Source organism: Myotis lucifugus, unplaced genomic scaffold, assembly GCF_000147115.1.
Source record: "Myotis lucifugus unplaced genomic scaffold, Myoluc2.0 scaffold_44, whole genome shotgun sequence".
Lineage (NCBI taxonomy): Eukaryota > Metazoa > Chordata > Mammalia > Chiroptera > Vespertilionidae > Myotis > Myotis lucifugus.
The window spans coordinates 5,734,594-5,750,004 of NW_005871092.1; the positions used below are offsets into that span (position 1 = coordinate 5,734,594).

Genomic DNA, 15,411 nt, shown 5'->3' on the forward strand with positions numbered 1-15,411 from the left:
AGAACCACGGGTTTTGATAAATACATGTGGTTGAGCTAGACAAATGGGAGTTATTCCCCCTCTATGCTCAACCAGTGCTGTTTACTACTTTGAGTTACAGTGTCTACAGAATTCAGTGAACATGATTATTAACTAAATGATAAGCACAGCAATCACATACAATGGTTTGATGACCAAAACAGGCCTGTAAGGACCAGGTCTGTGGCATCCTGCCCTGGTGGCCTTGCCAACCTTACCACCATTCACCTTCAGGCTCCGCCCTACCCCTATTTTCTAAGACACCCAGAATTTCAAGTTTACTCCTCCGGTGTTTCTAGAATGGCAGTATAAGGATTCTATGAAGGAAGTGTTAATAACCGAAGGAATACATTAACAAGTAGCTCCTACAGCTGCCTTTGAGTGGCCGCAGGTGCAGCTATGCCTATTTGACCACTAGATGGCACTACGTGAAAACGGACCATTTCAATGCAGAGTAAAACCCAGATCGGAAAATAAATAAAAAAGAACAATATATGATATTTCTAAATAAACAGAAATAGGACTATAAGTAAATATAATTACAAAATAAATATTATGTAATAATTGTGAACAAATTAAACAAAGTCCCATTTTCACGCCTTTTCTTCATCTAAGATCGCATGGCACTGTGTGATGTTACATTTACAGTCTGTTTCCACCTTGGTTGAACGGCTGATTTCAGACCAGAACTTAAGTATATCTGAGTGAACTCAAACTACTGTGTACGTGATTCCGGTTTAAAAAATAACAGGGAAACAAATTTAGAGGAAAAAATAATTTAGTCCAGGGAAAATACAGCAGAGCCCAGAGACCCAGGTAGGAGGCGACAGCAGGAAACTTCCAGCCCCAGGGGAGGGAGAGGGGAGGCCCCCAGGCTCAGTGGCGCTGGCCCAGCAGCAGGATGGTCGGCTGGGAAAGCATTAGCACACCCCTAGGGGACAGGTACAAACCAGTAACAACGGTCACGGCTGAATATTTACCGCCAGCCTGGCTCTCTGCTAACTGCTACAAAAGGTTAGTTCATATACATGAGCTTTCACAGATAATAACTGCTTAGATATGATATATATATTAATCTTGAGTTGGTAGTTAATTTAACCCTCACTGTCACCCGGAGGGAGATTCTGTCATTACCCTGTTGTGCAGGTGAAGAAACTAGGTCACCATGGTTATCACATGGCTAACCTCATGCAACCAGCATGTGGTGTCCCCAGGTTACGCCGGGTGATTTGATTCCAGAACCCTGGCACATACGCCTGAACTATATTGTGGCACCATCTCTCGAAATTCTTCTATTTTTGCACATACTAATTACCACCCTGTGTTAAAAACTGCAGCTGTCAAAATTGCGGGGTGTACTCTCTCTCATGATCCCCATAAATATAGTTCAGCTGGCCCCAAGACCAGACCTCCCCACCCCGCCACCCCCACCCAGAAGACCCTCCTGCCTTATTCCTTCCGTGCAGCTCACAGACTCCCCTGTGAGCTTGGCCTCCTCAGCAGGCCAGCTCCTCTATCCTACCACCCGGTACAAATGCTTACTCGTCCTTCCCCTGGTTTTCGTGCGGTTGGTCTGCTCCCCTGCCTGTCTGTTACCTCCTGAGGCCAAGCACAGGTTTTTGAGGACCTTGAAGCACCTGGGATGGAAGGCTGCGAATAGTGTGCAATCAAAAGGACCCTCTGACTGGCCTGGATTCCAAACGGTAGTTCTTATACACATGACAAAAGAGACGTAAGCTGTTGCATGACTCACAACTTGTAGGAACTTCTTACCTCCCCCTGGCTCTGTCTCTCCTGCTTGTCATCATAGCCGGAAGTGTAGAAAGGCTCATAGGTAATAAGATCTGGACGTTCGATATCATAAATTGCCTTGACCTTGGGAATGGCTGCTAAGTCCTTGTAATCCAGGATTTCGTTGTCCACTTTTGCCTGGCAAAGAGCAGAGAGAAAGGTTACTCTGCAGTCTCACCTCCGGGGAACTGCTGTCTGTGATTTTCATTACGTGCTCAAAAAGCGACAACCTTAAAAATAGACAAAAAACAAAACACCTAGCTTAGCGCAGGTGAACTCTAGAAAGTTGCCCCTTATATATTAATCACATTAAAACTATAAGTCATCAAAAGCTTAGGAAAAAGTCTGTATGGAATTCATCAAGTACAGAAGCCTGTACACCCTCAGGATAATTCCCTAAATTTACTCCAGAGAAGGAAAACTCCCACCTGGCTAACATCAATAACTGCATATTTAACCAATAACTAAATACTTAAATACCTTGGTGGCAGAATTTAAGAATACTCAATATAAAGTGTATAATTTGCCCTGGCCCGTGTGCTCAATGGTTAGAGCGTTGATCTGCACACCAAAAGTATCTCAGATTCGATTCCTGGCCAAGGGCATGTTCCTAGGCTGCAGGTTTGATCCCTGGCCCTGGTTGGGGTGTGTGGAAGCAACCATACAATGTGTTTTTCTCATATTGATGTTTCCTTCTCTCTCTTCCTCCCTCCCTTCCATTCTCTAAAAATCAATGGAAAAAATATCCTCAGGTGAGGATTAACCAAAAATAAATAAATAAATAAATAAATAAATAAATAAATAAAGTGTATCATTAATCCCCAAATATCTAGCTGCAAGCTAGGCAGAATAGTTTTTAAGTCTTGCATCGTATTTCTGCATGTTATGGCTCATCTACTTGATAGCTCAGGATGGTCAGGTTCACAGATAAATTTAAGTTCCTGAAGGAGAACATGATTGAGAAGGCTGATCTACAAAAATGGTCTCAGAAGAGAAACAGAAGTCGTTTTGAATCATTCCATTTTGATTATCCATCCACTATGACGACGGCTACCTCGCCGGACCCGGAAGTCCCTTCCAGAAGCGGAGACTTACATAGATAGTGTGGCCCGGGGACCCTGGGATGCTGGAGCCTGGTCTGGAATAGATGCTTTCGGAGGAAGTCCTGGTGGGCTGTGAAACAGACAGTGACGTGTAAGATTTCAGGCCACGGCTGCAGATTCAAGACTGGCCTGAGTCCCTAAGCTTTGCTCAAAACCAAGCTGGTTAAAAAAGGAGAGATTTGTAACTTTACTGAATAACCTGGAGAGAAAGGTGGATAGCTAGCTGCGCAGTCAGCCGTGAAAGTGCAGGGGGTGGGGGTGCTTTCTACCTTCTCTCCCTTGTCCCCTACAGGTCCTGGCTCTGCCTGCAAGCACGTTTCTCTCTGTCTGCATTGCCACAACCCCCTGCCACCACCTCCGCATCTCGACTGTGACCATGACCTCCTCTGTGGGGTTCTGCCTTCATTCTGGCTCTTTCTGAATCTACTTGGTACCCAGTGGCCCGAGAGGCCTTTAAGAACATAATTTGGATCATCATCATCCTGCTTTGGCCTCGGTGTCCTCTTAGAACAAAATCACACTCCTGGGCCTCAGGATTTGGTCCCTGCTGTTCTCTGCTACCCCATCGCTCACAGGACCTGGTGCCTGCTCAGGGCTCTTACCTCGCTGCTCCCTCTGTGTCTGAAATGCCCTGAGCCCCAATGTTACTTAGTTGATTCCCTCTCCCCCTCCTTCAGTCTTAGCTTAAATGTCACCTCCTCAAAGAAGCCCTCCCTGACTTTTCAATCCGGAGCTGATTGCCCTGGTTATTTTCTCATAGTGCCACTCTTCTCCTTCAGGAATAAAATGTATAACTTCATGGTTATTGGTTTCCTTGCATCATGCCTATCTCCCTCATTAACTTTAGTTGTGATCTCTGTCCACATAGGGTTTATTTTTTCACAGTATATGCCCAATGATTTGCACAAGTACAAAGAGGATGCACATATTTGTTGAGGGAATGAGCTAGAATGAATTAATTTTAAACAAACACTCTGTGTGTGGGCACTTGACTTATATTAAAGACATAACTTGAGCCCAGTTACACCGGTCAGCCGCTAGGGAAGATAAGAGAAACTCCTCTTTAGAGCAGATGTTTAGAGAACCCTGTGGTGACAGGGGCGGGAGGGAAATGCATGAGCCGGACTCACTGCCTCCTACCGCAGCTCGGCCCCTTCTGGAAAAGGCCTGGTCTCGGAGGACCTGCTCTCCCTGTAGCTCTGTCTTGGAGAAGGTAAGTTCTAGATCTACTTTAGGGAAGTTTCCACTGCTTTTTAGCACCTTGAATAGGAATGTCACCGAGTGAAAAGGACTCCTAAGAACCAGGATGTGGCATCACTAAGTAACTCAGCTCTGAAACGGTGAGAGCCCCCGCCCCACCTCCCCGGCCCACACAGGCCGGCAGTGACTGGACTCACTCTGACAGGAAGCACTGATCGTCTCAGCCAGGTCTCTGGTCTCTGAGAAGGAGGGCGGGTGGGGGTGGGGACTCATACCGAGCATAGGTGGGCCTGTGCCAGGCTCAGGGCGTCTGCCCCCCGCCCCCCCAAGGCCTGCCACGTATAAGCACTTTCCTTCTAGTTACAATTTTCCAGCCACAGGCATGTCGCAATATGAGAAAATGCCCCAATCTGAGTACATTGAGAAAGGATTCACATAATTACAGTACTCGCAAGTCCGTTTCCTTGATCCATTTCCTAATCAACACACAGAAGTGACACCAAGGCCAGCCCTCCATTAAAAAGAGACGCCAGCCTTGGTAAAGCTGAGCGAATACGCACCCTGCGGGGCGCACAAATGAGCCACAGGCTGTCCTCAGCTTCCAGTGATCTGGAGCTACTATTGGCCAAACCCAATGTCAAAGTGAAACCTCTTAAGGAACAACAGGAGAATGCTAAGAGCAGCTAATAGTTATTGCCCACTTACTGTGCAGGCCCTTCCCAGGCTGGTCTCATTTAACCATTCAATAGCCCCATGAGGCCGGTTGCTTACTCCACAGATGAGGAAAAAGGACGCATGCTCCAAGCCACACAGGCAGGCAAGTGTCAGGATCTGAACCCGGGGGACAGCCCAAGCTCTTCATCCTGCACTAAAATTCCCCCAAGCATAAGGTAACTGGGGCCATTTTTTTCCCATCAACATAGCTATGGGACAGAGGAGGTGGAAATGAAAAATATTGAGATCAAGTAGCAGAAAAGAGTGCCTGCAAACGGAAAATACTTTTATTGCCACTAGCTCCCCATGCTGGGGTGGGGTGAGAACCCTGCTCTAGCGCTCTGTGCTGGGTGGGGTAGGAACCCCACAGTGGCTGGCTGTGCTGGGTGGGGTAGGGAACCCCACAGTGGCTGGCTGTGCTGGGTGGGGTAGGGACCCCACACTGGCTGACTGCACTGGGGTGGGGTGAGGACCCCACACTGACTGGCTGTGTTGGGGTGGGGCAGGGGAGGATGCAGGGCAGTCAGATGTCTTCAGTTACTGGCGTTGCTATGACAAAGGCCTGTTTTCACGAACAGCATCTAGGACACCGTGTGAATAACCACGTGCACACTGAGCCTGAGGGTCTCGCCCACGTTACTCATCCTGACTTTTTGCCAAATGTGGGTCAGGGATTCTTTCTGCCTTTGCTGTAACAATGCACCTGGGCCGGCTCCGCAGTGTTTTGTTCTCTCCTGCCCTGCGCGTGCTCACAGGAACACAGCTGGAGAACACGAGTGCACGTCGGAGGGTCTGTAATGCTCTCTTCCCTGGAAGAGACGAGGCCCCGTGGCTGAGCCAGCCTGTTTCCGCTCGGTCTCTCTCGGCCTTGCTCCCTCCCTGGATCAGATGGTCCAGTGAGGCATGCCAGCGTTCTCAGAAGCATCTATCTGCTTCATTTACTAGCATATTGCTGGGTTTAAGGGTTTAAGAGTTATCCACCAACCTGAATTTTTATTGTCTCATTTGACTCTTTACTGGTATTCAGATCAGAATCACTTCCAATCTGTATACCCCTGCCCAAGAGTCTCTGATTCCAAAGTAAATATTTTAGAGTTTTAGAATCAGATAGTTTTCAAGGTCAAGTCAATGTTCACCACATCCACCGAGGCTCGGGCTCTTGCTGGAGATCACTCGCGCGCCATGTGCATCGTCGGACTCCTTAGCGATGTTTGAGAAACGCTCAAGTCTCTTGGGGGTTCAGCACGGCTCTTCCTTTCATTGCGCTCACCACTGTTTGCTTCTGCTTCATCCTGATCTCCTGATCTCGCTGTGACATTCACTTCCGCAGGCATCTTGTGTATGGGTGAACTATAGTCTCACTTGCCTATTTTCGTACAATAGCTCTTCTCTGCTTTCCTGTCTAAAATGAACTAATGGGATAAAACACAACTTTGTATCCTGTAATATAGCGAGGTGAAAGGCTAGTTCAAAATCTTGGCTCTACCGGTTGTGTGACATTACATGAAGTTTTCTTCTTTCTCTCTCTCTCTCTCTCTCTCTCTCTCTCTCTCTCCACTTCCTTGGGCTTCAACGTCCCCATTTATAGAACGGAGGAGAGGGTACTGACAGCCCCCACTTCTCAGGGAGGAATGAGACAGTACATCTAAAGCTCAAGCATCTTGCCTGGCACTTCCCAGACATTTGACGTCAGACTGGGTTTCGTAGCCAGTTAATCTGAAACATGAAGGACGGCGCTGACTCTGTTCTGCTCAAGGGAGGACAGTCCTTTACAATGTGAGCTGCGTAGATCAGACTTCCCTAGAGCTCTCCGCAGCTGCCACACGTAGGTGGCTCCATCAGAACTCAGATGTTAAGTAACTTATCGCAGGCCATGGGGCAGCGGTCCTACCTGGAGCTCACAAATGGCCTCCCCCTCTTGAGAAGGCCCCTCGGAGGTGGTTCTGTATCCTCCCAGGCAGTGCCGTCCTGCCTAGGTCTCAGCGCCAGTCATTAATGCCCTTCTGTGCATCTGGCGCTGACCGGTGACCTTGCCCGGGCCCGTCTCATCTGCCAGGACAGGGCTGGCTGGCTGCCCTTTGACCTGCGCTCAAGGCTGAAGTGCACGCGGGATCACTGCTTTTTGTCACATTCCCTCGTGGCCCCCAAAGTGTGTTTGTTCAATCAGCAGAGATTAGAGGTCTCTCCCTTAGGACGATCATAAAAGTACTTTGAAGAACGGAACTATTAGAGTTTCAGTCTTCAGTATTTGGAATTTTACATTTTGATTCTAAAGATCTAGAACTTTAACATGTTGCATTTTAAATAAATATCTTGTTTATTGTTCAAAGAACCCCTTTTCCTCTTCCTGCTGTATTTTTCCTAATTAACACAAAACCTGCTGAGTGAGGGTCTCTACCCATCAAACATCATCAAATGGCCCAGAGCTGTCTCCCAACAGAGCCGCTCAAATCCACTCAAACGGAAACGCGTGTCAACCTCAAAAGCACAAGCTCCTGACATGCTTTCCTTCTTTAAAATCCCTTCTTTACCGCTAACTTACTCTACGTCACCCCATTGGGCGGTGACAAAAGTTTACTGATGATCCGCATTTCTGCAGATGATCCTTGCGCACCATTATTTAACCTGAGTTACTATTTCAACCCACTCAGCTATCCAGGCTAACAACAGAGACCCAGAAGTTACTACATGCATTCAACAACCCACTGGGCCAACAGACTTTGTTTCTGGAATCCTCTGTGAAAGTTATGACGAACAAAAGGACTCTCTTGCCTACATTATAAATGAAGATAATTTCAAATATTTCTCCCCTGCGGCATGCCCACAGAGACAGGAAACAAGGACCGTGACGAAGCTGTTGAAGGCATATGCCATTTACCAGCTTTTCTTTAAGCACCTTTTCCTTCAGCTTTGCAGAAAACAACAACTTGAAAGCACAGCTGGAAAAATCCAGTTCTTTGGCCAAAAGAAGAAAAAAAAGAAACAGAAACAGAAAAGGGGAGCGGCGAGGGGGGATGGGGAGCGAGGGAAGGGTGGAGAAGGCATACAGATATGGAAAAGGTTGTGAATGGCTGTGACCTCTCAGAGTATTTTCCCAATAAGATTAGCCAAATCATTTCATCGTATTTGGCAACATAAGATCCTTCTAGTTGTATGGGCAGTCCTCACTCAATCTCTGGTGAAGAAGGGGCCTGTATGACCTACATTTATTTCCTTAGCAAACTGTCAAGCACTCACTTTTGATTTCAATAAAGATTTTTATTTTCCTCAAAACAAACAAACAAAAATAACCCCACCAACAAAGAGAGGTCTTACCAGTAGACTAAGTAGTTCATTTCAAGGGGAAGGAGAAAAAATGGCATTTGATCACTAACAGCAGATGCTTGAAAATGCATGTCTTTCTGTTTTCTGTATGAAATCTAAAAAAAAGCCCTCTAACCACCTTTCAGCTGATTCCCCCTAGGTGTTGACATTGTCCATCTGTCCTACCATTCAGAGGGCAGAGTCACAGGCTGAAAATTACACTGAAGATCTGTTTCGACTCCAGCTCTTGTCATCCTTCAAATATTGCCCATTAAAAACAAACAAACAAACTTACCAGAGCTCTGCCTGGCGAGTGAGCAGAGAAACGACATTTTCCATTTACTTTCGATTATGGCCACAGATGCACGCCTCGTCCAGTCTTAGAAGGCGAGTGCCGGCAGGCCCCTCACTGCCCCCGCCCTCCCCACTCAGCAGGAGCAGGATGCAACAACTACTTCATCTACTTTGCATTCACCCAAAGCCATGCTCTAAGAAGGGGAGACACTACAGGCAGCTGGCAACCAGATGGGACAGATCTTATGAGCACCTACGGGACAACTACTGTCAGAGGTGACTGACACCTTACAGAGTGCCGCTGAGGTTGACAGTACCTGCCTTGGGTTTTTGTTGACGTTCACTAGACAAGGCGGTGGTCGCTGCAGAAGAAGGAATACTTTTAAAACCTGCAAACGCTGACTCTCCAGAAAGGGTGAGACCAACTACTTTGGAAACAGGAATTTGTGTTTCAGAGGAAGCAGGAGGGGCCAAAGGGCACAAGCCCCTTCTCTGGAGAGTTTCACAGATACCATCAGCCTTCACTACGGCCGGGAGGCCTCACTGTCTCTCCAGCATCCATCGTGACCTACACATCCTGATGGATTGTAAAGACCAACAAGAACAAAACATTCGAACAGGGCGAAAGCTGGGAATAACGCAGCATGTATTGTAGCGACCTTCATAAAACAAAAATCCACGATATGATTTCCTTTGTTCTAGACATACATAAGGCCCTAATGAGCTCCTTTAAAAAAATATACACACGAGCCCCGGCCTGTGTGGCTCAGTTGGTTGGACCATTGTCCCATGCACCGAAGGATTGCTGGTTGGATTCCCGGTCAGGACACATGTCTAGGCTGAGGTTCAATCTACAGTGGGGGCACATACGGGAGGGGAGGCTACAGCTCAATGTTTCTCTCATACATCGATACTTCTCTCTCTCTTTCTCATTTCTCCCTTGCCCTTTCTCTAAAATAATCAGTAAAACATAAACTTGGGTGTGGATTAAATATCTATTTATATAAAATATACACATGGTATTTTGTATACAGGGTTGGGCAAATGTAGGTTTACAGTTGTTGGTATGGAAAATAATACAGTAACAAATAATAATACCAGAATAAACTCTGTTTTGCGTACTCAGAACTGTGACCCTACTTTTGCCGACCCCTGTGTTACAGGTTTGGAGGAGCGTATGTTATGACAGGTGAATGTTAGTTCCAAAAGAAACAAAACCTCACATCCAGTTTGCATGGCAGCCCTTTCATGCTTAGACTCCAAAGCCACAGCAGAGAAGCCCACTTTCAGAATGAAAGCAAGTGTCCCCTCCAGTTATTCCAAAGGTGGTCCCGGGGACATCATGAGCTTTGTCTACAGTGAATGGCAACAGGAACTGCAAGCGCTCAGTACTGAGTGTGACCTATAGACCCAATCTGCTCTTCACACCCAGCTCTTCAGTGGCACGGGGTGGAGGGGACCTCGGCCAAAGGCCTGTTTTCTCTGCCAGGTCCCAAACTGTCTACAGCTCCAGCTTTCTGTGAAGGAGCCACCGGTGACTTGATATTTACGGCTGGATAACGGGGATCAGATGTCCCCTTTGAATAACAGGATAGGAAGAGAGAAGTTACTCAAGACAGGTCTCTCTCTCTCTCTGACCCACCACTTCTCGCCATGCTCCGCATCTCTTAAATGTAAGGGTCTGGTGCAAACCAAAATACTTCACACTTGATGGTGGTCTTTCCCTCCAAGTCACGAGGAGGCATCACCTGGTTGCAGCCTTAGGCTGGTGAAATAGAACACTCTTTGAGTTATAAAGTACCCTATTGGGGGCCAGACACCCCAAAATGATTGAAAAAGCCACTTCTTGCCGAGGAGAGGCACTCATTCTGAGCACTCTCACTTACAGTGGGGACGATCTTTGGCTCACAAGACTATAATTCCACTTTATGGGAAACCCCACCGCTGGAGCTGAAGCGTTAGGACAGAATGAAAGTCACATGACAAGCCCACGCTGGAGGCACCCAGCATCACGGGCCAACGCAACAGCCCCGAGGCCTGGAGTCTGGGGGAGCCCTGCCGATGGCCTGCGCAGCCGAGGGCTGACTCCATTCTGTGGACGAAGCAGCTTAGGGGGTTGATGTCTGAAAGATTTCCTCCCACTTTAGAGCTCGATACATCTAACTGCGTTTCAATTCATTCCAAGGAGAAGTTTAAACCGAAACGCTTCTCCTCCTGAGTGCGGGCCTGGCAGGCCCAGGGCAGAGGCGCCGGCGGAGCCCAGGCGGGAGCGGCACTGCCCTCTGATGGGCTTCGTCTGTGCAAAGGGGGGTGTGGAAGGTCACTTTGTCATTCAACAGGCCAAGGTTTCAACTGATTCTCAGAGACGCCGAGAGATGGCCGCATCTGTGCTGGGAGCACCATCTCCTGCCTCGCTGCTCATCTGTGGAGCTGGCTGCATGCTCCCTGCTTCTGTGGGACCCCGACGGGTCATGCTGCCATCAGACTTAGCCAGCATTTAATGCGCTCGTCTCTCTGTCTTCCCAGCTTCCTCTCTCTCTCCCCTTGTGCAATAGTGGAAAGAACATGAATTATGGGTTCTAATCCCAGCCCTTCCACTTATCGGTGGGTAACTCTCGGTAAATTACTTAACTACGGTAAGTCTCAGTCTCTCCATCTGTAAAATGGGAATAAGGATAGCTCTCACACAGGAATTCTCTGAAAGAGTGGATGAGAGTAAGTAAATCTCTTAGCCTTTGAAGGATAGGTGCCAGGTCTCATTTGTTTCTTCTCCTAATTCACCACCTCTTTATGAGCCAAACCACTCCCTACCCAAGCCTGTGCCCAGCACCATGCTTTTGCTGTTCCCTTCTGGGCACCCCTGTCTCGTCCAGCCTCGAGGAAGTGCCCCCTGCAACCGTTTGCTCATCTGACCCGCCCTGATCGATGCGATCCACTTCCTGTGATATGTTTCCATAATTATTTACCTATCTGTCTGCTCTTCCCGACTAGTCTACGTTATAGCATCCAGCCCACACTATGCCTGGTGCTTGGCAAATTATTTGTTCAATGAACAAACGTGTGAACACGGGACCACACGGGTAGCTTCTAAGGTGTCTGCTTTAATCAAGACAACGCTGTAGCCACTGTTCTACAGGAAAAGGCCGATCAGAGAAGACAGCCAGAGTCAGACGTGAGGTGCACTCTGTGGGGTGAGAGGAAGCGGGGGGCCGGGCGGTTACGTGGGAGAAGCAGCACGGGAGGGAGAGCGGCAGAAGCCTGGCCCACACACAGTGCCAACCTGCAGCGACGGAGACCGTCCTGTGCGTCGGATCAGACTTTTGGGATAAAAGAAATCGGAGGGAGAATGCCGAGTGTTTGGCGGCTGCCGTGAAACAGGAAACAAAGGAAGAATGAACAGAGACATAAACTCAATTCGGAAACACTAGAAAAACGCCCTGGGGAAAACAGATTTGACAGTAAACACCAAGGGTCGTCGCTTTAGTGGACGTGTGTGAATGTGTATGTTTGGGGCCCGTGTTTGAAGCATATTAACTAGTATCCAAGATGCAGCATGGTTGCCTACGTTCCACCCCCATTTATTTTGGCCTAAACATCCCCTATGAAGTGGAAGAAGCCAGTGAAGCCATTGAGAGATGTCCCCTTAAGAATCTGTTGTAACAAACACCCCCTGTGAGTTTTCCAACATCAAGAATGTGGCTCACTCCGTGGTGCTGCTGAAAGACTCTAAAACATTTTTCTTTTGCTATGGCAACTGCACTAACAGGACACCCGGGAAAAGGCCTGGAAATCTGGGCTCGAGATCTGTGACCTCAGACACACCCGTCAGAGAGCACAACACGCATTCCCTCATTCAGACACCAGTCCCCCTGTAGGTCTCACCACGTCGGCACGTACCCCCCTCGAGGCCGATCGGGACCACTTCCCCTTGGAGGTACGTCATTCTCCTCACTACTGACGTCCCAAAGGTGACCGAGCCGAGGGCGGCCCTGGCCTCGCAAGCGGTAAATGTGGGCTGTAGGGGAGGAGCTTTGGAATTCTCTGGTAAAGCTTCAAGAAATGAAGGAGGAACAAGAGCCCCCTTGGCTAGAACGGGTGGAACTAGTCACTAGTTGTTTTCATAAGCTTATCCAGAGAGTCCCCTCAAGATGCAATTAAAAGCGTTGATTTTTAAAAAAAAAAATCACTTTAGTAACACCATCTGCAAACTCAAGGATTCCTTCCTTCAAGAGAAAAGACCCCCTTCCATGCAGTCTGGCCTCATTAGCATGCTTGCCTTGGTCTCCCACAGACTTCATAGGGGATGAAATAAAAAGATTATTCAGAAGACAGTGCAAACCACTGGCTACTTGGGTGGTTTCTGGGCAGGATCCCCAAGCCATGTTGTGAATTTTACATTTTTATGATAAAAGTGACAATAAGCACCATCTTTAACATTCTAGTAGTTTATAAAGATACCCTGTTGCCATAGCATCCGTGGTTCCTCAAAGATCCCAGAATCTGGAGCCCAAACACGGGCCCAGCAGTGAGGGCTATACATGTGCTCAAGTTGACACTATATGTCAAACCAGAAACCCAAACCGTCCTGATACTGGGGCACATGATTTTTCAGTTTGTCTTATCTTTGCTCAATTATTCTGAGAAAAAAGTGGCTTTTTTCCCCCTCCACTTAAAGTGTGCTCCTACTGGGGTTACACACACAGCTTCTTATGCCTGTTAATGGCAGACTGTGGAGAAATGAGACCACACTCTAGTCTGGCCTTCAAAATAAATTCAGTCCATTCTCTTCCCTGAGACACCATGTGGATTACAGTCAAACGCCAGCTTTTCCAAGGGCACCGCTCAGTTAGCTAAATGGAGGGCCTGGGGTCTGGATCCCATCTGATTATTGCTCAGGTGAAAAACTGGGGGTGCCTGAACAGGATACAGATCCCGATAATGACCTGACAACTGTGTAGACCCTTTGCTTCGGAAACAAATAAAATTGTGTCCCCTGGTGGTGCTCTGAGATGGACTAAGGCCGGCGGGCTTTAGAAGACAAAGTTAAGAGGGTCCATCCTTTTGCCCGTGTGCTAGGTGGTCTAGGATAGTTACCAGAACACTTTGACGGTATCTAAGAGTTAAGTTCTAAAGCCACCCAGCACACGTGTCCACACTGCCACGCCTGGCCTCGTCATTACTTCCCCAAACCATCAGCGTTTGGAGATGGAGGCTCCTGGGTGAGGCTGGATGTGAGAGGGTAGTCAGATGTACGGAGAGCTGAGCACTGGATGTGGAGTCTGAGTTGGAGTGCTGCATTATGGACTAAGCATAAAAATGTCCAGCGAGGACGTTGCCAGATGTTGGAACGAGGATGTCATGAATCATTTTCCTTCACATCTGGAGGATTTGACGTTTCCCTTGAATGCTTTCCTAGGAACCTGACTAGTGAGGCAAGCCTTCCTTGGTCCAACACAAGCACTTGGGACAAAACACACACAATCAATGTAAGGTAGGAGGGACCCTCCTTCCCTGACCAAAAGACCTTTCAGCTTGGTCTGCGATAGAGGAAAAAACTCATGGCCACGTGATTTCACCCACACTCCCGCCCCAAGAACCAGCCACTAGGGAACACATGGCTTGCCAGTGCACCTGCCATCACACATCTCGAATGATGTCCTTACCCGCAGCTTTTCCTCCGTCTTGGTAGACTGCTTACAGTCGGGATGCCAAACGGTAGAACCTGGAGAGACATAAGGCACCATTAAGAGCAGGGGAAATAGAACAGAGCCTTGGGTCTGTTAGACAGAACTTGTACGAAGGGTTCATCCCTCTCTCCCCAGCACAGGGGAGAGCTGGAGCCCTGTGCCATGTGACCTAGGACCAATCCAAACTCCGGGTGAATTTCCCTCACCTTGTCGGAGCTTGCCCGATAAAGGTCAAGATTGCTTTAAAAAAATGTTCTCATTGATTTTAGAGAGAGAGGCAGGGAGAGGGATAGAGAGATAGAAACATCAAGGAGAGAGAAATATCGATCAGCTGCCTCCTGCACCCCCCACAGTGGGGATTGAGCCCATAATCTGGGCATGTGCCCTAACCTGGGATTGAACAAATAGTGGCCTCTTGGTTCATAGGTCAGTGTTCAACCACTGAGCCACACCGGCTGGAAAGGTCATAATTCTTGACCGCAGAGATGACTAGCTGGGCGTAAGTGTTTTCATGCAAGGGATATGTAGTTCTTGACTGTGTTTTTTTCCCCCCTGACCATATTATTATCCTTTAAAAGTATTGTCTGTGTGCTTACTGCAAGCTACAATTATTTTCAGAAATAGGAGCCATCAGCATGTTTATATAACATCAGAACAACCCGCAGTTTAGATGAGGGAAATGAAGTGCAACCAGGTCGCCTACATTCAGGAGCAAAACTCACTGAATGTGTTGTTGATCCAGTTATATGTAGTCATCTACCCAGATACGGGATATCGGACCAACGAGTAGAAAGGCGGACAGTTACGTTACAAATCCAAAAAGTTTCCTTCTTCTTTCAAACTTTTACCTAACTTAAAAAAATATTGACTGTTAAACTAGAGAAGCTATTACTTACATGTCATTTTCTGTTTCTGGGTCAATGTCTCCCTTCCTTGGGGCACAAATATTTTTAAGGATGGTCCCAGAACTAAGCAAAACACGTATATCTCATAGGAAGCTGTTATCTTGTAAAAATTCAAGCCTGCATGTATAATTTTGTATGCCCAGATATATATGTCCTTTATAAATTATGGCCAAGACCTACACATAGGACATGTTCAAATGTGGGGATGGGTGGGAGAACCAGAAGGAGCACTTAAAAAGATTCAAGCAAATAGAGTTGCTAAATCGAAGGCAGTGAGTAAATGATATATAAGGAATAAGAATCTCTAAGAATACGAGGGTATCTACATTTCGTTGTCGAAATCTTTATCTCTTTAAACAGCATTCTGTTTGTACTTGAAAAGACACCAAATTAACC

General features: G+C 47.4%; 1 protein-coding gene across 24 annotated transcripts in view; it reads right to left on the bottom strand.

The window, feature by feature from the left end:
• The window catches only part of ABLIM1 (actin binding LIM protein 1), a 245,521-nt gene that overhangs the window by 31,921 nt on the left and 198,189 nt on the right, over window positions 1-15,411 (bottom strand). For 14 of the 24 annotated variants that reach the window (XR_002829088.1, XR_002829089.1, XM_014455312.2 and 11 more), the window contains 4 exons: window positions 14,087-14,145; window positions 11,704-11,787; window positions 2,905-2,982; window positions 1,792-1,947 (listed from right to left, as the gene is read on the bottom strand). Coding sequence is in view for 22 of the 24 variants with exons in the window: in XM_014455312.2 (XP_014310798.1) it covers window positions 1,792-1,947; window positions 2,905-2,982; window positions 11,704-11,787; window positions 14,087-14,145 (377 nt within the window). In the remaining 2 variants the exon portion in view is untranslated. The remainder of the gene's footprint in view (window positions 1-1,791; window positions 1,948-2,904; window positions 2,983-11,703; window positions 11,788-14,086; window positions 14,146-15,411) is intronic. The other 10 variants (XM_023753390.1, XM_023753386.1, XM_023753385.1 and 7 more) reach the window with 2 other exon arrangements.